Raw genomic sequence first — 26,649 nt, 5'->3', positions numbered from 1 at the left:
AATGCAGGGAAGGCTTGCACAGGGGAGAACTTGTCCCAGCTAGAAAGCTGCCAATCCATCCTGAAGATTAAAATGGGAAAGATGGTGTCCTATATTCTCTATTGCCAAGCCAAGTTGGGCAATTGATATGGATGGGGTTATGCTGCTTTTCTTCTATATGAACAGATCAAGCAGCCTATCCTCTATGTGCACTGGGGTTTCCTTTTGCAACTCCTTTCCCTGAGCGGCAGCAACTCCGCTACAGTCAGTTTCTCAACTCTTTGCACTCCAAGTATTTCTCTCACACTGCTGGGCTGTTACAATGGCCAGCCCGTACTTGTTTTTCTGCAGATTGCCATATCTACTCTCCAGCCCCACCAGGGCACTCTTTCTAGGATTCTATTACGCTGCAGCTACTGAGAAAGTGAACTGACTAGAGGGAGGCTAATCAACATTGAAAATAAATTTTAAAATTCCTGATGTCTCAATCAAGTTTTCCATAACAAACCTTGTCTTACCTATTTTAAAGGTTAAATGTCTAATATACTTTCCACTCCTAATAAAGTAACATACCTAGTTCAGTCCCTGTGTGAATTATAGCTTTGTGCAGAGACCCTTACCCAATTCTTTTAGAACTAGTGATGAGGAATATTTTCACTCTTATACTGCCATGCATGAAATAAACGAGTAGTTTCCCAGCAATGATCAGCCATACCAGAAACAGTATACATCATTCTGTAATGTCACTAGGGGTAACCAGTAAGTGACTATTTCACTGTCAAAATATCCAGTACTCTAAAACATTCCAAACTTTGCCTTCTGCCAGTGCATGGCAGTGGCCATTATCTTTTGAGCTCCAGCATATCAGCTGTAATGTGCTGGCCCTTCTACTGTATCACTACTTACCAAGAAGTTTAGAGTGATGCACTTTCATTTAGTACACACTGAGCTTTTCACTGAAGAGTAGAGAACTCTTCACCCTTGTATGATGCTATAGTCCTTGTAGCTATAACAAAATTAAATACAAAGAAGCTTGCTAGAAAAATGCTATTTGTCAAGGACCCTTTCAGCTCCTAAAAGCTGCTGTCATTTCTGTTCCTTTTTGTTGGGGAAAAATGTATAATTAGCTGGATTGTACTCTTCCCACATCCTTTCAAACTCGGCCAGGAATGGCTCCACGTACTCCGCATCCTCCACAATCAGCACGTTCTCACGGTTGCTCTGGATAGCTTGAGTGGTCCAGTTGAGGGAACCAGTGATGAGCATCTTTTTGTCCACAATAGCAAATTTGTGGTGCATGTAGCCACTCTCCTGGTCGTGACGCACCTGAATACCTGCAAAACAAGGAGAACCTTTTCAATGCTTCCTCTTCAAGGTAAAAAGCTTTCTTATGACCGAAAGCTACACTGTGTTAATAAAAAGTGTCCCAGGAGACTGGTTGAGAACCTGTTGCCCTTAACCAACCAACCAACAAACAAACATCAACGTGATGCCATTCCTCACCACACCAACAACAGGAGAGGGGAACACTGAGCCTTGTGGTCATCTTGCCACATGTCTGTCCCTTGTGTCAATAGGTGTTTGCTTCTCTCCCACCTGCCTGCAAGCCCAGGGAGCTTGGCTAAGCTTGTTCCAGGGTGCCTGCCTCTTCTAACAGGGGAGAGCAGGTGGAGGGCTCATAGGGGCCCGCGGGGCTGCACCTGAGCAACCGCCCTCGCCTTTAATGTGGAAGATCACCTCGTCCCAGGGCTCAGCCAGGCTCCCACAATGTCGCCCCCAGCTGCCCTCTGTCAGTGCTTCCCCTGGCACATGCACCAGCCCCACAGCTTCTCCCTGGGGTCCTAGCTCCTTCAGCCCCACCTACGCCCAGCACCGCCCCGTAGCTCCCCTGCCCCTCCCCCTCCTCCTGCGACCGCCCCTCACCCGCCTGCCGCAGGCGGCCGATCTGCGAGCCGGTGAGCCCCATGGAGCCGGAGTCGGTGACGAGGCGCACGCGCACGCCCCGGCGGTGCAGCAGCTGCACGGCGCGGCCCAGCGGCGGGCTGGAGAAGGCGAAGAGGCAGAGCTCCAGCGAGCGGCGCGCCGAGAGCAGGCGGCGCAGCAGGCGGGCGAGCGGGCTGTCGCCGTGCGGCAGCGGGCAGGGGCAGGGGCAGGGGCAGGGCGCGGGGCCCGGCTCGCCCAGCAGCGCCGCGGGGCAGGTGGCCGGCGACGGGAAGAAGAGCACCTCGCGCCGCGGGGCCGGCCGCCGCCGCCGCCACCCGCGCACCAGCAGCGCCAGCCCGAGCGCCAGGGCCGCGCCGCCCGCCCAGCGCCCCGGCAACGCCTCGAGGCCCGGCCGCATGGCTCGCGCGCCCGCCCCGGACCACGTGCCGGGGGTCACGTGAGCGGCGCACGGGTCTCCGTCGTGCTAGGAGCCGAGTACGCGACGTCGGCGGGTCACGTGATAAGGGGGGGGGGGAGGCTGGGGTTTGCCGCGCATGGGCGAGACCCACCGTCCCAACTCAGAGCGGCGTGTCCCTGAGCAGCCCTCGCTCCCCGGGCGCGCGCTCTGCCCAGCCCCCTCCCCCTCCCCAACCGCCCCAACCGCCGCGAGGCATTTTCTGCCCGCCCGCCTCGCCTCAGCGTTTCGCTATTCCTGCGGGGGGGGGGGGTCGTGGGGCTGGATGGGGGGTGGGGCTGGAGAAAGTGGGGGCTGGGGAAGGGTGAGCCTGGGAGGTGGGCGGGTTGGAGAAGGAGGTCGTGGGCCGGCTAGGGGGCAGGGCTGAAGAAAGGGGAGGGTGAGCCCTGGGGGGCGTCATGAGACTGGCTAGGGAGAAGGGCTAAAGAAAGGGGAGCGTGATTGGGGGGGGTCATGGGGCTGGCTAGGGGGCAGGGCTGAAGAAAGGGGAGGGTGAGCCCTGGGGGGGTCATGAGACTGGCTAGGGAGAAGGGCTAAAGAAAGGGGAGGGTGAGCCGGGGGGGTTCATGGGGTTGGCTAGGGGGCAGGGCTGAAGAAAGGGGAGGGTGAGCCTTGGGGGGGGGTCATGGGGCTGGCTAGGGGGTAGGGCTGAAGAAGGGAGGGTGAGCCCTGGGGGGGGTCATGAGACTGGCTAGGGAGCAGGGCTAAAGAAAGGGGAGCGTGATGGGGGGGTCATGGGGCTGGCTAGGGGGCAGGGCTGAAGAAAGGGGAGGGTGAGCCGGGGGGGTTCATGGGGTTAGCTAGGGGGCAGGGCTGAAGAAAGGGGAGGGTGAGCCGGGGGGGGTCATGGGGCTGGCTAGGGGGCAGGGCTGAAGAAAGGGGAGGGTGAGCCCGGGGGGGGGGGTCATGAGACTGGCTAGGGGGAAGGGCTAAAGAAAGGGGAGTGTGATGGGGGGGTCATGGGGCTGGCTAGGGGGCAGGGCTGAAGAAAGGGAAGGGTGAACCGGGGGGGGTCATGGGGTTGGCTAGGGAGCAGGGCTGAAGAAAGGGGAGGGTGAGCTGGGGGGGGTTAGGGGGCAGGGCTAAAGAAAGGGGATTGCTGGAGAAGAGGGAAGGCTGGCTGTGCAGGGGATGTTTGTCTAGGAGCCCATCTGAGTAGGGAGAGGCTTTGGGGGCCCCTCTGATGGCCTTGTACCAGTGGTGGGGCCCTGAGAGCTGCTGGGCATGTTGTGACTGTGATTGCTGCCCAGGTGGCTAAGTACAGCACACCTGCTATTGTTACCCCATCGCCCACCCTGACCCGCTTGTCCCATCCACCTGTTACAGCTTGTCTTTTGGGTACCTCTACACTGCAAGTGCGGGTGTGATTGTAGCACAGGCAACCATGTGTTAGCTTTAATCTAGCTTGCATAGGTAACAATAGCAGTGAAGGTGTGCCAGGTGTGGGTACATACTTGGATTGCTGGCCCACACTGAAGTCCATGCCACTGTGTTTTCACTGCCATTGTTACACCAAACCATGGTACAGGTGCACCTTAATTTGCAATGTGGACATACTTTCCAATGGTAGGTTTCAGAGTAGCAGCCGTGTTAGTCTGTATTCGCAAAAAGAAAAGGAGTACTTGTGGCACCTTAGAGACTAACAAATTTATTAGATCATAAGCTTTCGTGAGCTACAGCTCACAATGCATCCGATGAAGTGAGCTGTAGCTCACGAAAGCTTATGCTCTAATAAATTTGTTAGTCTCTAAGGTGCCACAAGTACTCCTTTTCTTTTTTCCAATGGTAAGCTCTTTGGATCGGTGGTTTTCATTTACTAGAGTTGTACAGTGCCCAACACAATGGTGGGGGGGTCAGATGGTCTTTAGGTAAATAGCACCACTGCCTTTGATCTCTATGCCTGCAACTTATAATCACTTGAAATCTATCTCTGGAGTTAATAAATCTGTTTTATATTTTACCTAAAACAGCGTGTTTTGGGTTGAGCTCAGGATAACAAGGATTGTTGCATGTCCACTAGCCTTTGTTGGAGTGGTGAACTAATCAATGAGCATGCACTGTCCAAGGGCAACTTGAGCAGTGTATTTCTGGGGTGACACCTATGTCATGAGTGGCTGAGTGTGGGTCTCGACATGCTGATGGCTGAGTGATCACAGCACCTGGAGGGGTTTTCCGCTTGTCCCTGGCCTAGCATTGTGAGAGATGGCCCAGGCTGGAGAGTTAAGAGTGCACAGTGGTCCAACGGTTCCAGGAGGCTTGGGGCTGCAGCTGGGAGGTGCGTCTGGGGCCGGGACCGGGGCCAGAGCCATGGTCAGGATCTGAGGCTGGGGTTGGGCCTGGAGCAGGGCAGCCGTGAGTGCCAGCAGTGGGGCAGGGGCAGGGTTGGGTAGCAGTTCCTCCCTGCTAGGGTTGCCAGGTGTCCAGTTTTCAACCGCAACACCCAGGTCAAAAAGGGACCCTGGCAGCTCCCGTTGGGACTGCCAACTGGGCCGGTAAAAGTCCAGTCGGCAGCACAGCCTGGGCCCGGGGCTAAGGCAGGCTCCGTACCTGCCTGGGCTCCACACTGCTTCCAGAAGTGGCCACCAGGTCCCTATGGTCCCTAGACACTAGGGCAGCCAGGGAGGCGCTGCACGCTGCCCTCACCCCTAGGGCCGGCTCTGCAGTTCCCATTGGCCAGGAACTGCAACAAATGGGAGCTGCTGGGGGGTGGGCGGCTGCACCTGTGGGCACAAAGGCAGCATGCACTGTGCATAGCCGCTTGCCCACCCATGCACCTAGAGGCCACTGGGACCTGGCGGCCGCTTCCTCAGAGCTGCAGTAAACGCCACCGGGACTCCTCACCCGTTCCTGCATCCCAACCCCCTGCCCCAGCCCAGAGTCCCCTACCACAAACTCCCTCCTGGAACCTGCATTCCCCCCCCCAACCCCCTGCCCCACCTCAGGGCCCACACTCCCAGCTGCAGCCCACCCCCTGCCCCCCAACCCTCAGCCTAGTGAAAGGGAGCTAGGGTGGGGAAGAGCAAGCGAGGGACAGAGGGGAGATGGAGCGAGCGGGAGGGGAGGAGCCTCAGAGAAGGGGCAGGGCAGGGGTGTTTGGTTTTGAGTGATTAGAAAGTTGGCACCTTACACCCCACCATCTGTAGGGGCTGGGCCCCCTCCGAGAACATACCTCCTCACTACCCCCCCAGGGGGGGCCAACCACAGAGTTTGGGAACGTCTATCTAGTTAACCCCCTCCATGCAACCTGAGCTACTCCCCCAGCCCACACACAGCCCCAGTTCAGTAGTCCCCAAACTTTTGAGGATTGTGCTGCCTCAACTTTCTGTGCCCTGCTCCCCCTGACCTCCCAGAGTCATGGCCCGGAATGGTGCTGCAGCTCCGCAAGGTAGGGGGGAGGAAACGTGGACAACACCAAGGGGTCCAAGGCTGGGGCTGCAGTTGGAGGTGGGGCCGGGGCCAGAAGCAGGACTGGGGGGGGGGCAGAGCCACGACCAGGGGCCATGGCTGGTGCTGGGGCAGGTCTGGGTGGAACTCCCTCACTGCCCTCTGTGGGGGCTGGCCTGGGCCTGCCCCCAAATGTTATGACTTGCCTGGGGAGAGTTGGGGGGGAAATGTGCCTCTACCTAGTTACCCAGCATGCCCCTGGCACACAGCCCCTTGCTACCTCTCTTCCACTCCCATGCACCCTGAGCTACCCACTGCCCACGCACAGCCTCTAGTTACCCCCTGCCCCCACGCAGCCCTGCTCCTTGCACTTGAGCTACCCCCTGATCGCACCCAGCCCCTAGCTACTCCTCTCTGCACCAAGCTATCCCCCCTGCCCATACACAGCCCTTAACCCCTCCCTGCACCGAGCTACCCCCTTGCCCGTGCCCAGTCACTAGATACCCCCTCCCTGTACCCTGAGATACTCCCCTGGCCCACAGGCGCCTGCCACCATGAGATACTCACCATGCCGCACAGAGCTCCTAGCTACCCTCCCTCACTCACTGCACTGAGCTACCCCCGCCAGCCACACAAAGCCCCTGTCTACTCTTCTCCTGTCACCCTGAGATACCCCCTGTGCTGCACACAGCCCCTAGCTGCCCCCCCGCACCCTGAGTTACACCCCTCACTGTACACAGCTCCGAGAGACCCCCTTGCCTGCACCCCCCCATTATAATTTTTGGGTGTGCCCTCTCCCAATTCAGACAGACTGGGTGGCCTGCGGAGGTGAATTGGGGTGGATGCGTTGCTTTCCCAGCAGCCAAAGCCTGGAGCCCCAGCACCCTGCTGGGCTAAAGCCTTTACTCCCCTCTCCCTTGCCCCGGCTTTGGTGAACATCAGTTAGCAGGAGAGGACTGGTGAAAGATGTCAGTCATGGCCCTGGTTCCCTCCCCCATCCCCCGTTAGTCAATTAACCCAGGCTAAGAACAATGTGTTGATCCCCGCTATAGCTTCAGTGAGACCAGCAGGCCTAGAGCTGCAAGAACATTGCTTATGTGAAAATTCTTGCATTTGCGGCATGTTTATGGTGAACCTTAAAGCTAATTAAGCTGGGCAGCTTCTGAAGTAACAGGATAATGGTCTCTCCACTGGGTTGGGTACACCCTGGCTGTGTCAGCTTCCTGGGACCCCCGTGCATAGTCCAGAACCTCTGAGCTGACAAATCAGTTGTTTGGGATTAAAGCCAATTGGGACTAACTCTTTCTTACGAACACGAAGCAGAATCTAAGAAACAAAAAGATGTACAACGTTCTGCAGTCCAAACCCTGGGAACCAGTGCAAGAGAAGTCCCGTGGTTAAATTGCAGCTCTTGTGTCCAGTCCAGTTTTAAAATACTTAAACACCAAGACAAATCAGGTGCTCTCCATTTTACAAAAATAGCTCTGATTGAGCTTTAATTCTTGTTGCCATTTTTACAGACGTTATTGACAAAAAATACCCGTGGACTAAATATACATAAAAACTGTACCTGCAGACAGGTCTGAATATCAGCTCTGGTTCTTGTTAAAATGCGAACACATTGGGTCAAGGGGATTACAACTCGCTTCCTTTGCCTTTTTTAGTTGTAATTTCTATCGTCCTGTCAAGCTTTCCAACAATAACCTAGGATAAAATTAGAAATACAGTAATTCCTTTACAGTAAGATGTTCACTAAGAGCCAAAGTCAGTAGCTAAAAGATGCACAGATGGTGCTGCTCTTCTGGTGCATGCTCTCCTTCCCATGGTATTGGCAGACTATTAGGACTTCAAACTGGCTACTTCAGGGTTTCACAGTGAGGGAGAGTCTGTAAACTGACTGTTTCCTGCGTAACTACACACTAGCTGGAACATTAGGATACAGAGAGCAGTAGAGCACTTCTGAGGGAAGGAGAAAGGTAAGAAGAGCTTGTCCAGGATAAAGTACCCTCTGTGCTTGAAGTCTTACATCCTTAAGCAAAAAATAAAAAGGAACTTTGCCTACACATCATCATTCAGTGTGTGCTTTGAGACGATCCCTGTGTCGCTTACAATTTTGGACAGTAGCAGATTTCTGGACCAAACCTAAAGTGTAGTTTTAAAGTTAGGATATTAAGATGATGGAATGACATAAATCAAATCAGAGTCCTCCTGCAATTCTTGGTAGTAGCGCAAGTCATGAAGTTCTTCAGATCCAGCCAAATCTACTGAGCACGAAGTAATAATAGGAGTGATCCATAACTAAGGTTAGGATGTAGTAACCCCAGTCACATGGCCTAAGATTTTTTCTTGCTTCTTTGCTCTTCTAACCTATGGAGATGTTAAGTGGGACCTACAGAGATATTATGTACAAATGGTTTATTTGTCTCTAGAGTCCCAAGCATCAAGATGTCACTTTATGGCAACATCCAAGATAAAGTCCAGGGTTGCAGGAGTTCTACTGTCACCCCGTTAGTGTTAAGGCTGGCACAAGGGCACTGACTGGTTTACTCTGGTTCCTTGAGTTACACTGAATTAGATTCAATTTGCAGGCTAGGTTCAGAGTGGAGTTGCAGCCCTACTGGGAGGCAGAGAGCAGCCCTAATTGCATGCATTCTGAGGAGCACAGTCTCACAGCAATTCAAAAGACTAAAACTAGAACTCTTAGAGTTAGTCTGAGGGCAGAAAGAGGTTCAATGGTGTTTCACTATTCACATGATGCACGTGCTGAAGGCTCAAAGAAAACTCTCTCGGTTCCTTGCATGTATTCGAAGGCAGCAAGTGAGGCTAGGCATTCCTGGTTAGTTCCGAGACTCTGAAGAAGTTGGGCTGCGGACTGTCGACATCAGGTGCGACTTGTATGTTTTGCTCAGGCCAGTCATCCAGTACTTGAGGAGCTTGACATTGTCTTCCTCAGCTGCCCCCAGAATGCTCAGCAGTTTTTGAGTGTCCTCCTTGGGTCGACTGTCCACTTTGGTGAATTTAAAGAGGACTTTCACTTTACTGCAGAAACAAAAAATTCCTGTCACTAGAGATTCATTAGGACACATTATGTTTGAGATACAGGCATAGGCAGCACTGCAAGTTTCTCTTTCGTACCCAATATCCTATTCTGTGCAACAAGATGCAAATACAGCATCAAAAGGAACATCCCAAAGGAGCTCCTCTTGTGCTCAGAGATTTGGAAAAAGGAACTGGACATAATTATTAGCCATTTCCAGCCCTGATAATATTTAGCAGTTCTGAATTTTCCCTTGGTCTCCTTTCCCATTTTAGCCTTTATGCCTTCCTCCATGCCACCCTGCACACTTGGAAGAGCCTCCCACAGAATGTGCACATCCAACTCCCTCCTAGCTTTCAAATCAGGCTAAAACCACACTAGTGCCATGAATTATTTCACCCAATTGTTTGGTCTTCCATTGTAACCACTTGTGCCTTTACATGCAGCACCGGTGGACAGCACTATGTTATCTATTTGGCAGTTACCTGCTGTAGATCTTAGTGGACATTCACAGCCCAATATACATTTGCAAAGTGCTCTGAAGATGGAGACAGCTCTTGAATCCTCCTGACACTTTTGTAAGGTAAGCAAGATTTGCCTTGTAGGCAAGCATTACAAATGGGGAGATTGAGGCACAGAGATTAAAAAAGACTTGCCCAAGGCCACAGAGGGAGCTAGTATCAAAGCTAGGATTAGAACTAGGGCTCAGATCACCAGATCATACTGCTCTCCAGAGAGTGGGGCTCAAAACTAACGTCAAAGGTCAACTGGCTACTAACTGGTCGTGTATAGAGTGATGAATATGTAAATTGTTTATCCCACCACTGTCTCCAGAAAACCCTTTGGAAAATCTTGATGGGATTAAATTAACAAATATCTAAAGCTGTTTCACAAAAACCAAAGCAGTTGCCTCTTACTTCATCCACTCCTCCTTCAGGCAGACAAGGCACTGATCCACAACGTCTACAGAAAGGTTCTGGTTAGTCAGAGCAGCTTCGATCTTGTTCAGGATTGTAGGGCCAACTGCAAGCACAGGGAGAAGGGTCACAAGAGGAACAACACGAACTACAGATTGCCTTTATCAGCAGTTAACATGGGATACCTACGCTTGTCTAAGGCTCAGTAGACTACAGCTGTACATATGCTAATAGGATCCTCCAACCATAGCTGGGGACCTGCAGCAGCTTCTGGAATGCAGTAAGGTCTTCTTCTGCAGTGCGTGAGAAGTCCCTATTTTAGTTCTCTTACACCCACGTCCTTAAAGGGGTGGTGAGAGGAAAGAGGGGATCAGTCTTGTGCCTCCTCTTACAGCCTATGAAAATAGCTCTTCTAAATTAAAAATGGACTGCTCTGAAAACACTGAATGCGCTGTCTACATAGGTGCCTTGGGGTCATACCCAGTCCAAACGACTGGGCCCACTTGGAAAGCGGAATTTGTAGGTAAAATTAAGCTCTCAGCATGGGAGCATCAGGCACATTTTTTTAAACAAGGTAAAGCTGAATTTAGTCCTTGTAGTTCAGTCCCAGGAAGTCAGTATCAGACACTGGAGCAAGATAACTTTATCATTATCATCTAGCTGACTAGCAGATTAGAGTACACTCACATGAGGTCAGGGAACTGACAAGTTTCAGAGCACAGAGTGTTCAACATGGATCAGGAAGGTATCTCCCTAGATACATTATTGTAGGCCACGTGAGTTATACAAGATGCTTCCTCTTCTCTGAAGAATATTAGACAAACTGCTGAGTTGTATGGCAAATCCTATCTAATTAAGCAGGCTGTTGAAATGCTGTTATCTAGAGAATATCAAGTTCTCTAAGACCATATTTGTGTACTGACGTGGCCTTGCATACAGACTTTCTTAGCAGCCAGAACACAAGAATAAGCCCACACAGCCAGATGCTGATGAATGAATGCTAACAGCTACAGACAGAGATTCTATTCCAGCCACAGTTGCATAGGAATCTCCTGACAGAGTTCCACCTTTCCAAAGCACCCACCTCGGTCTGCTGCCACAGGGCTCCCACTGGTGACCACAAACTCGTACTTGCTGAGGGGCTGCTCATCATCAAACAGGACTGGGTAGAGGCTGCACCGGGTGGCAGTGCGGACTTCCACAAGGACAGCAAATTCTAGCGTGATAAACCCCCCAGCACATTAAAACCAATCTATATGAAAAATAACATATCAAAAAATGTAAAACTCTGTGCTTCAGAAGGGCTAATTTCCTCAAAGTGGAGGGAAATTGTGAGTGAAATTGATCAGGAGGAAAAGTTTAGACTGCAAAAATGTGAATGAAAATTGGGAGTTCTTTGAGAAGAATTTATTAGATGGCCAAAAAAAACATGATTCCACATTCAAGAAAGGGGACAACTTTGGCTAAAAGCCCATTTGGTTCACTGACTAAGTGAAGGCAGCAATTAGAAATATAACAAATCAAAAAAAAGGAATCTAGACAGCAATCAATATAAAATTAGAAATTATGAAATGTAAAAAAGCTAAAGACATCGAGGGGAAATAGCTGGCAGGGCTAAGGACAATAAGAAGTTTTTAAACTATATTAGGAACAAAAGAAATCCTTTCAATGGCATAAGCCCATTACTAGATGAAAATGGTAAAATTGTTAATGATGCAAAAAAGGCAGAAGCATTCAATACATATTTCCGTTTTGTATTCGGAAAGAAGCAGGATGATATACTCGCATCCTATGGGGATGATAAAGTACTTTCCTGTCCATTAGTAACAAAGGACGATGTTAAACATCTACTTAGGGTAAGCATTTTTAAAATCAGCAGGTCCAGATAACTTGCACCTATGAGCCCTAAAAGAATTGGCTGGGGAGATCCTGGCTTGCTGATGTTAACTTAATAAATCTTGGAAATATAATAGCAAACACCTGCGCCGCCGCTGTAAAAGTTTTACTATAAATGAATTCCTAACACCCAGCTCTGGCTACGACTTTACTGTCTAACATCTACAACATTCTCCATCTAAACCATTTGCTCACTAAGGCTCTGATCAAACTTCCATTGAGGCCAATGGAAAGACTCCATTTGACTTGAGTGGGAACTGGATTGGGCCCATACTGTTGCTGTATTTGTTTAGGATCCCCATTCAGAAAGGCTGACATGGCCCTCAGATGGACAAAGTTTAAAACACCTCTAGGTTAATATCTCACACAAATCCGCCACACACAGCAGATTGTCATAGATTTGTATGTGTGCATATAATCTGAGTGCCGCTCTGGCAGGCTGCAGTGTTTGCTCCATATACAGCAGTATTAGCCTCTTATTAACCAGGAACTGGGATTTCTAGTCATTGAGCCCACTGCAAGCAATGATCATGCAATGTCCCTCAGCAACAGAATGGGTAAGGTCACCTGGAAAACAGCATAAAGGGGCACTGGTTCTAGCTCATTCAAGGATGCTGGGCTTTAGTTGCCAACTCTTTGCCTTCACAAGGTATTTTCTTTAACATGGGCAACAGGGAGAGGAGCTGGTTCAGGAGCAGGCTCTTACCAGATGACAGTATGTGGGGTGGGATATGCACATGGGGGCTGAGCCCCAGGAAGTTACACCGATATGCCTCCTCATAGCGGTCACTGTAGGGGATAATCCGAACACAGCCTACAGGCAGCATGGTCTGTGGAAGGAAACAAACATGGCAAGAGAAACTTTAGAACTAAATAGATATAGGCCCAGTTCACGTCCAAGTTTCTGTCTCACTTGTCAGGCTAGTGGCACCTTGGACGGCTGCTAATGCAGCTTGCGCCAACTCTGGGAGACGGAAGTACCTCATCTGGCTTGAAAGACTCCCTTCGGTCAATATGATGCTGAGCAGGGAATCACTCCCAGCCCTCCTTGGCTTAGAGGCTGCAATATGGAGCCTTCAAAGGGGAAAAAGTCTCCTAGAAACCCTTGGAATAAGAGAGGTAGTACCCTCTTTTTCAGTTCTACACAGTGATGTTTTCTCCACTGCTGAGAAGAAGTCTGATTATTTCGGTTCTCTTGCTGCTGGTTGTTACACAGTAGCAAGACTTTTTTTCCACCAAATGCATCCGATGAAGTGAGCTGTAGCTCACAAAAGCTTATGCTCTAATAAATTTGTTAGCCTCTAAGGTGCCACAAGTACTCCTTTTCTTTTTGCGAATACAGACTAACATGGCTGCTAGTCTGAAAAAAGTAGCAAGACACTAATTATCGCAGACCCCACATAAACGATAGAGGTGTTGGGGTTTTTTAATGTAAGGTTTTGGTAACAAAACAGTATTTTTTGTTTAAAACTCTATTAGAATTCAGAGCACATTCCCCACCAGATTATATTTTAAGAGGCAGGTCAATTTGAGGGCCTAAACTATTAAACAACTATGCAAGAAGATGCAACAGGGAGACGAAGAAACAAGTTCTTACCCGTAGGATGTCAAAGGCAGATTGGACGAGATCTGCATCTCGTGCTTTCCAGATGACCTGGTTCCCCATTAATACGTGCCACGCCAGCATACGGAAAGCTGATGCCCCCAGGACCTGAAACAAGATAATCTGGAGTTTACTTGGATATTTTACTACTTTCCTTCACCACTTTAGTCCATCACAAGCATGTTTGCAAAGTAGCCTTCCTGGCATGTTACCGATTACCTATTGGAAATGCTAGTGAACTATTACCATTAAGTCGATCTGCATACAGCACAAGTTTAAATATGTATTTTAGTGTTGGTGAAAGATGCCAGACTGAACGCATGTTGGGGCTCTTGTATTAATTTAGATGGAATATATGGGCTCAAAGAGTTAAAGGTGTTAATATGATTCTGTCTCTGTCCAACATTAAACAGTTGGAAACAAGGTTCAGAGTTTGGTATACAGAGACCTCAACCTGCTTAATGCCATACCAAACACACGATTAAAGTCATTTTTAACCTTCGTTAAAGATACAGAAAAAAAGGAAAATAGTTAAAGGACTTGAAATGTAAAGTGTTAAGTAAGGTTTATTTTAATAACAGCCATTGTTCTCTTTCATTGCAAAGAGCCTTTAGAAGGGGAAAAAAACCCTTGTTTGACAGTCTTTCAGCTAGTATTAAAGATGGTGATAACTGTCTTTTGCACGGGGTGGGGGGGAGGGAGAGAGAGAGAGAGAAAAAGTTAGTTGAAATAGGCTGGAGTTGTTACTGCTGTTGTCAAAGTCTCCTTTTGTTTCCTAGACGACAAAACAAGAGAAACCCATACAAAATGGAAAGACGAGAACAACACAGCTAGAAAATGCAGCTTCCATCTCTGGTGTTGACTTTCACTTGCAATCTCACTGCTGGAAAACAATAGGCACAGCACACAGTCTTATCAGCCACTCGGAGACCTGGAAAACTGGTACCAGCATCGGACTGTTTGCTTTTATTTGCCTTTCTGGTCACAGGCTGATAGCAGTATTGCAGTCTTAGCTGGGCTAAGCTGAATGCAAAAGGAAAGGAATAGGAAAGAAAAGAAATGAGATAGAAAGCAAAAAGGACACACAAGGAGTGAGTGGAGAAAAAGTCTCACACCCCAGGGGGTGTTTGGGAGTCAGCTGGAGCCAGTGGAAGTGATGATGGCATCTACGTTCCTCTCTCTGGCCCACTCTGGCCAGATCTTTTGGGACCAGAACACAGATGGCCCAGTGGTGTTATGGTAGATACGGGGATCCCAGGAGATGGTGGCAGCCATGCTGGTAAAACTGACTGCAGTGATAGTTGTCAGACAGCTTTTTCTTCTGCTAATTTCCCCCCAAACATCTTTCTTTTTAAGAGCCCCAAAGAAGCAATGGGTGGAACAGCCAATCCCCTCATTATTTTGTTCATCTATTAGGACTAATTTCTGACACACCAATTTTGGTCCATTGATTTCTGCTCCCACACTTTGCCAGGCACATTTTAACACAGTCCTTGAATTATATCAGTCAGCCTTTGGTTTGGACTGAGTCTCCCTTTTGCCCCTTTTCCCACCAACATTTGGTGTTATAGGTTATTGCAACATTTTATAAACTTTCACTCACTTTTTGCTGTTGCACTCACAGCTAGGGTCAATTTATAGGCCCAATAATCACAGCAGGACTTCAGCTCTGTCTCAGAGCAAGCACAAGAGCGCATACTTCCCTGCTAACACTCCTGTCCACAAGCTAGGACTGAATTCAGTTCTAACTACAGGTAAGAGAACAGCTCAGTTCCCAGGGACATTCACTCACTCCTTGGTCTCTCAGCTGAGGCTGCCAACAAGTGGGCCAATCCATGCCAACTGCGCTGGTGGTTTGGGCAAGACAGACACTTGCTCATTTGGAACAGGACTGAGACCTAACACTTCATTACAGGCCAAACTGTCAATACATGACAACAACTTTCAGTCACTACTGACCTGTGGTGTGTTCACACTACTGGTCCAGGGATGAAAATGCCTAACCCCCATTACCATTGCCCTGTTTGCCAACTTTGACAGGTGTGGAGAGCTGTGTGTTAATCTACAAACAATATTCATACCATTGTAAGTGACCTGATCAGTGAACTAAAGATTCTGTACAACTATGGAGGGTTATTAGAATCTCTTCTACAAAGGTATTGATCTACCTTAAGAGGGGGCTGTGGAAGCACAAACAGGAAAGCCCTACAATAGTCCTAGACAAGCAGCACTAAGCACATGCCTGGAAGACAAAGGGCCAAGCTGTGAGCTTTGAGGATCCTGTCTCCAACGAGTTGTGAGCCTTGTCTTGCCAGGCTGGGAGGCTAGAGACAAAAAATCTAAAACATTCAAGAGGCTCTCTCAAGGAGACATGCTGACAGACAGAGACTCGGGGGGCGGGGGATCTAAAGAAATCAGGGCTTCCCAGATTCAGGGAAGCCTTAGGGAAAAGCTAGACATGCCTACAGTTTGCTTTATAATTTTTCAGAGGGGTTTTCTCTTAAATGCTTTTGTTTTAACTAAAGAATACTTTGCTCTAAAGAGGTTGGTTTGTTGCTGTATTAAACCACTGTCATGGCTCTCAGAGGGAACAGGGAAGTGCAGGGGCTGGACATAAATCAGGCCTGCTGAAGTAAATCATGCATAGGGGACTGCAACTCAGGGCCTGATCTGTGAGAGAATTGTGCAATTCCTCCCTGAAAGACAAGTGACGGCTAGATGCCGGAGACCTAGAGTGGGAGCACTCAGACCAAGAGGAGTTAGAGATGCAGTTCACCTTATAATCGTGACCCTCCCCACATGCTTCAGATGCCAGACGGTTTTCAAGTTCTTTGCTGACTCCTCTTTGAGCAGCATTGCTGACATTCAGAAGTAGGTGAAAGAGGTACCAAGAAAGAAAAACTGAGTTTAGACCCCAGGAGAAAAGCGTGTGTGTGTAAAATACAAAACATGGCAGTAAGTAGCCATTCTCTTCTGAATAAAGGCTTTGCCGGCACATAGGTCAGAAAGCACCCAGCTAAAGGCTCCAGTCCTCTTTTCCTACCTGTCTCATATGCCTGAGGGACCGGAAGACTGACAGCCTTCTGGGAGCTACATTCCAGCTGCTGCAATCAGACATCAGAGATGCATCTGTTGGGCATTTAGTTAGCTCCCGCCCTTCTACAACATCTGGCTGGGCAGAAGACTTCTCTTCTTCTCCCTCTGAGCCATCCCAGCCTTCTGACTCTTCTTTCAGGTCTCCAAGAGAAGAGAAAGATCATTTGTTATGTTCCCTCCAGATACAACAACTGCCCCAGAGCTCAACTTCTGAACATCATCTAGTATCGTTTCACACTTGACTCACTATGGCCAATTTTGGGAGGGAGGGGAGAAATGGGTAGGCCTTTACATGACAGTAGTATTTGCAGCTTATTATGTAAGCTATGGTAATAAGTAATCAAACCTCATGCTTCGGGGCATAAAATGATCACCAGAGTCAGGAAGTAAGTTTTCACCCAGATAGAACACTGCACAATTGGCCAAATACACTCTGGAGCTTTCTCAAAAAGAAAAGGAGTACTTGTGGCACCTTAGAGACTAACAAATTTATTAGAGCATAAGCTTTCGTGAGCTACAGCTCACTTCATCGGATGCATTTGCAAATGAGCTGTAGCTCACGAAAGCTTATGCTCTAATAAATTTGTTAGTCTCTAAGGTGCCACAAGTACTCCTTTTCTTTTTGCGAATACAGACTAACACGGCTGCTACTCTGAAATCTGGAGCTTTCTGTATCCTTCCTTTGAAGGGACCAGCTGCTCCTTGAGGCAGGCTATGAAGATACTCGAGTAGATGGACTGATGAACTAATTCAATGTGGGAAATCCATGTTTCTATATATTTAGGAAGTTTGTGAAATAGTAAGAAAGAGGAAAGCCTCATGTCATGCAATGGTAACCTCTCTTGGCCGGCCAGACACAGTGTGAGGTACATGCCAGCTAAAAGGTACAAATATCATGGAAATGCGAGGCCAATATGCAAATAATGAATGCACACAGGGAGACTTTAAACCTCCACAGGTCTTATTTTCACATCAGATTTCTTTCCACACGGGAGGACATGAGTCATTAGGCAAGTTGTATCACAGGATGACAGAGGCAAACAATACTTATACTGGGGATGTAATGAGCAGAAGTTCACAGTTTCTCCATCCAAAGCATTCTGAAATGCTCTCCCTGCTCCAGAAGCTTGGAGACTCACCTGCAAGTTTTTCCATCTGAACTAGGGTATCCTCTGTGGGAGCTCCCTCCAGAAGCTTCTCAGTGAGTCGGCTGCCACAGGCTTTCAAAAGCCTGGTGAAGTGGGGAGAGAGAGGGGAGGGGGAAAAAAAAAAATCAGCATTCATCAAGCCTGTTTGCTGGGGGCAGAGCTGTCAGCATGAAACCTGGCAAAGTAAGCTTACCAAGAATCAGGCTGTCACTGAGATGTGGCTCATTTGAGCAGGCCTTCAATTCCCCATGTTGTAACTACTAAAATTTTCACAATGGACTGGGACACCCAACGGCATTGGAAAGAAAGGCTGGCATGCTCCAGTAACATACTATTACACCCCTCCTAAAAAAACCCAAAACCATCTCATCTCCAGGAATACGCCACTCTCCACAGCACCTCTCCAGAGGAGTCTGATGTCTGAATCTGGCATTGGCATAGCATGCTGTGAAATTTCACTAACGCACACCCATTTGGCAGGGTAAAACATCTTATACTCTACAAGGTACAGTACAAGGTACCAGGGCATGGCAGAATTAGACTGTTCAACACAACAGAGTTACTACTGTCAAAAGTTAGGTGCAGGGTGGGGTGGGAAAGAAGAGCTCTATTTCCTCCTTGCACTTTTGTCTGATGCTTTGCAGAGCCCCTCCCTCTAGATCAGACAGGCTGATCAACATGGTTCCTACCGCAGCCCGTCAGTGCTGCTCCTGAGTCACTGGAACGTCTGCTGTAGAGCAATAGGAAAAGAAAGGGACCAAGCAGGCTGCTGCATCAGCATGCCCAGTCCCTGCTAACTCAGGGCTTGGGGATAGAGCCCCACATAGTACTGGAATATAAACAACTTAGATGCTCCCTGCTATTCTAGGATGCTGGGAAATCTCTCTGTTATTTCAACAGGTGACATAGACCCCGGAGACACAGAGGGCATTACCAAGCAAAGGAGGTGTGCAGACATGCCCACAGGTTCTCATCGTTGGTCAGCGATGTTAGGGAACGAGCTGCATTACCATTCCTCTGGTGCAAAAAGGGGGTGAAGGCCGTATTCATGCGCTGGGCTCGCTGCGGGCAGCCATACTGCTCAGCTTCAAACACCTGAGTTACAAAATAAAGACAGTTAGAGGACAACAGAAGAGACATTTTTTATTAAATATGACACAGTAGAACAACTAGGCAGATGCACCTTATAACGCAGAATAAAACACTATTTCCCATCAGCTACAGAATCAAGCTGGCAATTCTTGGTCCATTGCTCTGTGCCTCTTTTCCCACCAGAAGGATGGACAAATTGAAAATTTTCCCCTTAGATCCAGGAAAGATGGAGAAAGAATGACATTATTACAGACAAGACTTGATTGGGCTGGTATATGGCAGTTTGCCATACTGGCACCTCTCTCAAGCTGCTCTCTTATTCTCCAGAATCTCAGCTTTAAAAGAAAGAAACAAATGGAAAAAAATAAAAGTAAGTCTCTAACATTTATGGTTGTGAGGAAACCTCAAAACAGAGTGAAACGGATGCAGAAATGACTAAGTATGCAGTGACTGGGGATACAATTTTCAAAAGCACCTTGTCCCACTGATTTTCAATGGGACTTAGGCACTTTTGAAAGTTGGACTTGGGAGCCTAAAGCACCTAAGTGATTTAGAAAATTTACTATAGCTCTGTGGGGTGTGAACTGCCCCATTCATTTCCAAGAGGCATTATCTCAGATACCCAGTGATGACAGGTAACGTTAACATTTACATTATTTCACTCCTCATGTGAGAAAGAGAGAAGAGCAGATCTGCCCAATTTCCTGTGGGAGACACCACACTTTGGTGCCACAAGTGGGTGGTATTTGGGAGCTATTTTGCCCGCCCCAATCTGAAAGCAGCCAAGCCCAAGAAACCTAGCAGAGACTCTAGGCACAGTTAAGCCCCACCAAGAAGGAACCAAGCAGAGTTTGAGTGCTGCACAATCAGATTTTGAACATCTGCACAATCCACCATGAGTGGCCTTCATTCCAATGTCTCACATGGGGCGAGTTTATTTTGTGGGAAGAGCTTGGAGGTATACCACAATTCCTCTCTCCCCCCTCCCACAGTTCAACCCCTGCTTACAGGCAACAAAAGAGATGGGATGGAGAAGATGTCTGTCTTCCCTCCTGAGGCATCCACAGCATGGGTCCATCCCTATGTGCCCCTTAATCCCAATATGACCACCTAAATTTCCCTTACAGCTCTAGTTGCGTACATTACTCTTTACTTCTCTCCCAAACACACCCATCCCACTTAACCTTCTTTCTCTCACCCGTATTTGTGTTCTCTCTTGAGCTGACCCACCTTGAGTGCTTTTCCCTGAAGCTCATCAATGATGCCTCGGATCTTCCCCAGCAGGAAAGGCCAGGAGTTGATGAGATAGATCCGGTCCATCATAATAGTGATGATGCTGTACCAGCGCTGGAAGCCACGCGCCAGGCTGTCTTTGATGAAGAAGGTGTGGCTGAACACAAAGCCATGCTGTTCATCCCCAAAGAAGATAGGGCCTTCACGTCCCGGGCAGACCTGGTGGGAAATGGACATGATAGAACACATTGGCTGAGCACATCACTTAACTGAAATTACGTCGAACTCTTCAAGCAGAGCTTTCCTACTTGTTAGAATATTGCCTGCTGAGGCATGGGCAGCCCTTTCAGGAGTGCCACCCAACACAGAAGGACTGATAGACGGAGCCGAACATCTCCGCTGCTGCCCCATGTACCTGGCACAACCTTCAGGTTAATTGGAACTTAAGAATGCCTCTGTATTCTGCTGAATACAGAAAAATTGATGAAGTGAGCTGGGGCAATCTCAACTTCTGTAAGGCTTGCCCTCCTTTTGTAAGAGGCTGTACTTTATCAGTCTACAAAAGTCAAAACCAACAGTTACCAATACGAAGCAACAGCCTGAAACATTACAATCGAGGTGGCTTATTTTGGAAATAAATAAGTAAAATAAATAAGTAAATAAGTAAAATAAATACAAGAAAGTGAAAACACAGCTCTGAGATCACAAGTGCCTTTGCTTCAGGTGAAAAGTAGGCATCCCAAAGTTAGCAAAGGTTCTCTCCAGTAACAGATCAGATGAGAGAGGGACAAGGTGGGTGAGGTAATCTCTCTTACTGGACCAACTTCTGTGGGTGAAAGAGACAAGCCTTCAAACTACACCAGTGGTCTCCAACCTTTTTATGCCCAAGAGCACTTTTTGAATCTAAGGGCAACACAGGATCTACCAAAAGCCCTGCCCCGCTCACTCCATTTCCCCCCCCCCAGCCCCTGTTGCTCGTGCTCCCGCACCCTCACTCACTTTCACTGGGCTGGGGCGGGGGTTTGGGGAGGAGGTGCAGGCTCTGGGCTGAGCCTGGAGCAGAGTGTTGGGGTGCAGGGGGGTATGGGGTGCTGGCTCTGGGAGGGGGCACCGGGCTGGGGCAGAGTGTTGGGGTGATGTCAGCCCCCTCCATAGCCACAGGAAGGGGTTGGAGACAGAAGGCAAGGCAAGACACTAGGTCTCAGCATTTGGCAGAAATTTTTAAAAGTGACTGCAAAAGAAAAAATACTGGACTCTGCCCTTTCTGATGCATAAAGAAGGCCTGAAAGGATTTTATATAAAGTTTCAGTCATTTCAGAGCTATGATGAATTAATTTTTAATTTTCATCATCTGATCACCTCAAATGCTCTCTAGCGTAAGTGTTTTAGCATCCATGGTAACTAATCTGTTCCACCTTTATATTTAGCTGTGACACTTTTGAGTACCTTTCCCAGACAAGAAAAAGAGCTCTGTGTAGTTCAGTGGTCGCCAACTGATCGCAATCGACTGGGAGATCCTCTAGGCCTGACCAGTCGATTGCGATCTCCGGTGGCGCAGCGTGTGTTGCTAAGGCAGACTCCCTACCTACTCCAACCCTATGCCGCTCCCGGAAGAGGCCAGCGCAGCCCCACGGCAATGGGTGTGGGGAGTAGGGGTCTCCCGCCGCACGCTGCTCCTGCCTGCAAGCACCGCCCTGCAGCTCCCATTGGCCGGAAGAGCTGCAGGGGCGGTGCTTGCAGAGAGGAACAGCGCACAGAGCCACATGCCTCCTGCCCACCCCCCAGGGGCCACGGGGCACACTGGCCCCTTCCAGGAGCTGTATGGGGCCGGATTAGGAAGGAAGCCTGCCTTAGCCTCGTTGTGCCACCAGAGGTAAGTGCTGCCTGGCGGGAGGCCGCACTCCAACCCCCAACCCTGAGCCCCCTTCCGGAGTCAGCACCCCAAACTCCCTCCTGCACCCCAAACCCTGCTCTGAGCCCCCTCCCAGAGCAAGCACCCCAAACCCCCTCCTGCACCCCAATCCTCAGCCCCCTCCCAGAGTCTATACACAGATTTTCTTCCTGCATTTCATATCACTTACCTCACAACTTAGGCTGCGGACACAGGCCTGACGCACAATGCTAAACAGCTGCGGATGGTTTGGGTGCTGGTGGCTGACATATTTGATTGATGTCTCTGAATCATGGCTGACATATCCAGGGTGTCCTGCTGCAAGAGAGCGGCAACCCTGACCACAGAAAGAAAAGGAAAATCCTATAGTAAAGTAGGACACAACTATCTTATGTACTTATATGTAGGCCTCATTACCATAGCACCTGAATGACTAACAATCTTCAGCATAGATATCCTCATAACACCTCGGGGAGATCGGAAAGTATTTACAGACCGGGAACTGAGGCACTGAGAGGCTGAGTGACTCACTCATGGTCAGGAAGTCTGTTGCACAGCAGGGACTTGAATCCAGGTTTCCCAAGTCCTAACCACTGGACCATCCTTCCTTTCCTACAGCCTCTTTCACAACTCCCTCCCTCCCTGGATTTTGTATTTGATGTTGGCTACACCTCTGGCCAAATTCAGCTATTGGTGGAAGCAACCATGAATCCACTGACATACTGAAATCTGTCACCACTTGAGAGACACAAAGCACACTAGGAATAGCTTAATAAAAAAGGTACCAGAAGTTAAGTGGAAGAGCTCCAATGGGAACGGACGGATGGACGGATACATGGGTGAATACATTTTCCCTACAATTTTAACTAGATACAGAATTTTTTCCATTTCCTGTTTTATACTTTTGCATAAGTGTTGCGGCTGTTAATCAATGGTTAGGCTTTAACTACAGAGATGGCTGCACGTCAGTTGTGGGCAAAACGATTATAATCTAATCTAGAGTTTAGAAGGGTTTCGGGCTCCTTTGTTGTTACTGGTTTCAGAGTAGCAGCCGTGTTAGTCTGTATTCGCAAAAAGAAAAGGAGTACTTGTGGCACCTTAGAGACTAACAAATTTATTAGAGCATAAGCTTTCGTGAGCTACAGCTCACTTCATTGTTACTGGCACAGTGCAAGTATAAACCATTTTCTGTGCACTATTTTTTCTCCCAAACAATAACATGACCCTTCACTGAGAATCCCAAAGCCCATTAGTTCAGCAAAAGACACAGGATGGCCATATGCTCACCTCACACATATCTGACTTCTTTGGCCCCGGGCTACTAGAATCAGCGCTAGCACCTTCCGCTGGGCTGTGTGAGCGGATCCTGCTGCTCATCTGAATGCCCCCTTCTTCGTCTTCTGCTTGCTCACTTTGCCCAGGGCTGTCTCCATTCCCTGCGCCTTGAGGAAGCGGCGAATGCAGCACCTCTGTACAAAAGAGGGTGCGAGGGCCATGGAGCTCACAGAAATGACAGAGGGCAACGATGGCGTTCATAGTGATAGCTTAGCCGGCTCCTCAGCTCCCCTGCAGGTGCAGGAGGAAGGACCCAACATCAGTCTAATAAACAGAAACCAAAACATCCCCCCCATTCCGATCAGGACCAGCCCTGATCTTTCCACTCGGGAGACGCTCGGAGTCTGGTTCAGCTCTGCGGCCAGGTCACTTCCGAAGGGGTCACGCAAGCTACAAGTCACAGATCTCAGCGGGGCCCTTTTCTCGTTAGGCAAATGGGCGAGTCTAGTGCAGGGTTCTCCGGCCTGGGCACTAGGAAGATCCAAGGCAGTGGAGGGTCCAACCCAGGGGGGCTCCCCATGCTGCCCCCTGCCTCAACCCAGACCTGCAGGGACACTTCTAAGGACGAGAGGGGAGATCAGCTCTCCCCCCCCCCGTACCTGACTTTTGTGTCAAGGGAACAAGTCTGGGCTACTCATGGGGCACCTGTTCCCTAGCCTGACCCCCAACTCCCCACATAGGGGCACCTCTCTGCCCCCTGCTGGGACCTGGCTTGACCTACCCTCCCCCCCGGAACCTGCCTGACCCCATCTGCCCCCGCTAACACCTGGCCCGATCCCCCCCCCGGGGACACCTGCCCCCTAGCAGAGACCTGGCCCGATCCCCCCCCCGGGGACACCTGCCCCCTAGCAGAGACCTGGCCCGATCCCCCCCCCGGGGACACCTGCCCCCCAGCAGAGACCTGGCCCGATCCCCCCCCGGGGACACCTGCCCCCCAGCAGAGACCTGGCCCGATCCCCCCCCGGGGGCACCTGCCCCCCAGCAGAGACCTGGCCCGATCCCCCCCGGGGGCACCTGCCCCCTAGCAGAGACCTGGCCCGATCCCCCCCCGGGGACACCTGCCCCCCAGCAGAGACCTGGCCCGATCCCCCCCCGGGGACACCTGCCCCCTAGCAGAGACCTGGCCCGATCCCCCCCCCGGGGACACCTGCCCCCCAGCAGAGACCTGGCCCGATCCCCCCCTGGGGCACCTGCCCCCCAGCAGAGACCTGGCCCGATCCCCCCCCCGGGGACACCTGCCCCCCAGCAGAGACCTGGCCCGATCCCCCCCCCCGGGGACACCTGCCCCCCAGCAGAGACCTGGCCCGATTCCCCCCCTGGGGCACCTGCCCCCACCAGCTAGGACCGGACCGGACCGGACCGGACCCGGCCCGACTCCCTCCCCGCGGCAGCGGTGGGGAGGCTCCGGCCTGGCCCCCCGCCCAGAGACCCCCAGCGAGGGGGGAGGGGTCTGGACACTCACCGGCAGCTTCTCCGAGCCCCCTCCCGCCCCGTGCCTCAGGGCGCCTGACACTGACTGACGGCCCGAACCAACGCCACCCCCGCGGGGGGGGGAAGCGATCCCGCTGCCTGGCCTACACCAGGCGCGCTCGCCCGGCTGGAAGCGGGGTCGGCAGTGGGAGCGGGGCGGCGCGGGCAGACTGTGGCACTTCTCGGTCTCCCTCCTGCTCCCGTGTTTCCAGCCGCGGCCCCTCTATTCGCCCCCCCCCAGCACAGGTCAGTGGTTCAGTCCGAGGCCATCCCGACTCACAGGCAGTGGTCTGAACCATTTCTTCGGGCGGGGGCTTGGTTCTGTGAAGCCAGGGCCCTGTGTCTTTTTGCGCTAGGCGGGGCAGAGCAAAGACGGGGGCCGAGTCAGCCAACGACCGGGCTGGGGTGAGGGAGCAACAGCCGAGCTCTGGGCTCTTGGGTAGCGTCGCCCCACAGCAGCAGGGAGATGGTACACTCCGCCAGGGCGGGCCTGGGATACACAACTCGTGCGTGTGGGAGGGGCTGCGCTGGGCGGGGCCAATCCCAGGGTTGCCCAGAGGGGGGCGCTGCGCAGATCAGGCTGGGAGGTCCTGGGTGCAATGCTGGGGCAAGATGTGGCTGGGGGGGGGAGGGGAATATAATTTGTTGGTAAAAATCTAGAGACTCCTAGTGCCCATGTTTCAGAGTAGCAGCCGTGTGAGTCTGTATTTGCAAAAAGAAAAGGAGGACTTGTGGCACCTTAGAGACTAACAAGTGCCCAGTGCTGCTGCAGGATGGGGGGGGACCCACTACCCCTCCCGGCTCTGGGGCCTCCTGGTTGGAGGAAATGTTGGTGCTACAGGAAGGTCCAAGGCGGGGGGGGGGGTCGAACCCAAGGGCCCTGGGAAGGGTGAAGAAATGGGTGAAGACAAATGGGGTATCCTGGCCCACGAACACCAGGGTACCCGCCCTGCCCAACCTAGAACAGTTGTTTAAAAACAATCACGAAAGTGTCTTAAAAAAACTTTTTTTTAACATTATACTTTGACCCAGGCACCTCAAACATGCAGCCCTCACGCAGTTAAAGGGTGACTGTTGACCAACTGTATTAATTAAGGCACAAGAACATGATACCTGGTTAATTTTCGGAATGTTACAGGTTACTGTAAATGGAAGGAGTATTTCAAGTCGATTTCCCATCATTAAGGCTACGATTTAGTCATGGGTATTTTTAATAAAAGCTATGGACAGGTCACAGGCAATAAACAAAAATTTACAGCCTGTGACCTGTCTATGACTTATAGTGCAAATACCCTGACTAAATCTTGGGGGACCACTGCTGGAGGGGAGCTGGGGGGGGTGCTGCTCGGAGGAGTGGGAGGGACTGTTCAGGGGGCATTCTGGCGGGCTGCTGCTCAGGAGTGGGGGGACTGGGCCAGTAGCAGCAGCTGGTCCGGCAGCCCCCAAGGCCGCTGCTGGGGGAGAGGGGCACCAGGGCCAGTGTTGCCGAGCTGTGGTTGCTCCCGCCACCACTGGGGACTGCTGCTCCGGTTGTCCCCAGGGCCAGCTGCATGGGGCTGACAGGAAAATTATCTTGCATGCCATCAATGCAACAGAGAGAGATGCTACTGCGCTCTGGATTTTTGCATAAGACAAGCTGTTCTAATGCTGTCTGTGAGATTCTACTCAATTCAATTCTGTTTTTGTGGCTGCTGCTGGGGAACAGAATCGCTGTACATTCCAGAGATATATTCCTATCACTCAGACCATTGAAAGCCACTGCACTGCAAGATACCCATGCCCCTTCAAGCTGTGATACTACTGGAATTTAGCTGGAAAGACGAAATAATCTTACTAGAAGGCACCTAATTCAGACTCTGAAGATCCTCTCTTCACTTGGAACCTCTGAGACAGTAACTGATGAGGTCATATGTGTACTGGAGGCATTCATATGCCAAATTCACCATTTGAAGACCAACATTGTGACACTTGTCAATATTTTCCAAGAAGCAGACAAATGGAGAAAAATTGTCAAGGGGTACCTTTTCACTTGCTATCAAGGAGGCAAATTATTAAGCAATGGAATGGCTCCAGGATGATCGAGTGCATCCAGAACTAAACCTATGCTATTAGGCATGGATGTGCCCATGCATGGGCTTGGAGAATGTACTGACCACACCAGTTACGTATG

General features: G+C 50.4%; 2 protein-coding genes across 4 annotated transcripts; both read right to left on the bottom strand.

Moving 5' to 3' along the window:
* Positions 1-801: 801 nt before the first annotated feature.
* Positions 802-2,328, bottom strand: PLD6 (phospholipase D family member 6). Its single transcript, XM_038419165.2, has 2 exons — positions 1,903-2,328; positions 802-1,313 (listed from the first exon to the last, which is right to left on the bottom strand). The coding sequence occupies exons 1-2, from the start codon at positions 2,318-2,320 to the stop codon at positions 1,066-1,068; spliced, it is 666 nt and encodes a 221-aa protein (XP_038275093.1). The 5' UTR covers positions 2,321-2,328; the 3' UTR covers positions 802-1,065.
* Positions 2,329-7,225: 4,897 nt separating this feature from the next.
* FLCN (folliculin) lies at positions 7,226-24,980 on the bottom strand. 3 transcript variants are annotated; one of them, XM_043493632.1, is made up of 12 exons: positions 24,760-24,980; positions 22,962-23,240; positions 21,865-22,011; positions 19,781-20,002; positions 18,393-18,553; positions 17,450-17,541; positions 16,258-16,451; positions 13,209-13,322; positions 12,318-12,441; positions 10,800-10,931; positions 9,716-9,821; positions 7,226-8,800 (listed from the first exon to the last, which is right to left on the bottom strand). In XM_043493632.1, exons 2-12 carry the CDS (start codon positions 23,208-23,210, stop codon positions 8,599-8,601), a joined length of 1,743 nt encoding a protein of 580 aa, XP_043349567.1. In that variant the 5' UTR covers positions 23,211-23,240; positions 24,760-24,980; the 3' UTR covers positions 7,226-8,598. The 3 variants fall into 3 exon arrangements, with proteins under 3 accessions (XP_043349567.1, XP_038276413.1, XP_043349566.1); XM_038420485.2 differs by lacking the exon at positions 24,760-24,980 and adding an exon at positions 24,472-24,692 and having other exon boundaries at positions 22,962-23,241; XM_043493631.1 differs by lacking the exon at positions 24,760-24,980 and adding an exon at positions 24,345-24,447.
* Positions 24,981-26,649: the final 1,669 nt, after the last annotated feature.

Source organism: Dermochelys coriacea, chromosome 10 (genome assembly GCF_009764565.3).
Source record: "Dermochelys coriacea isolate rDerCor1 chromosome 10, rDerCor1.pri.v4, whole genome shotgun sequence".
NCBI lineage: Eukaryota > Metazoa > Chordata > Testudines > Dermochelyidae > Dermochelys > Dermochelys coriacea.
The sequence above is the reverse complement of the archived record's forward strand: the minus strand, read 5'-3'. Positions and strand labels throughout refer to the sequence as shown.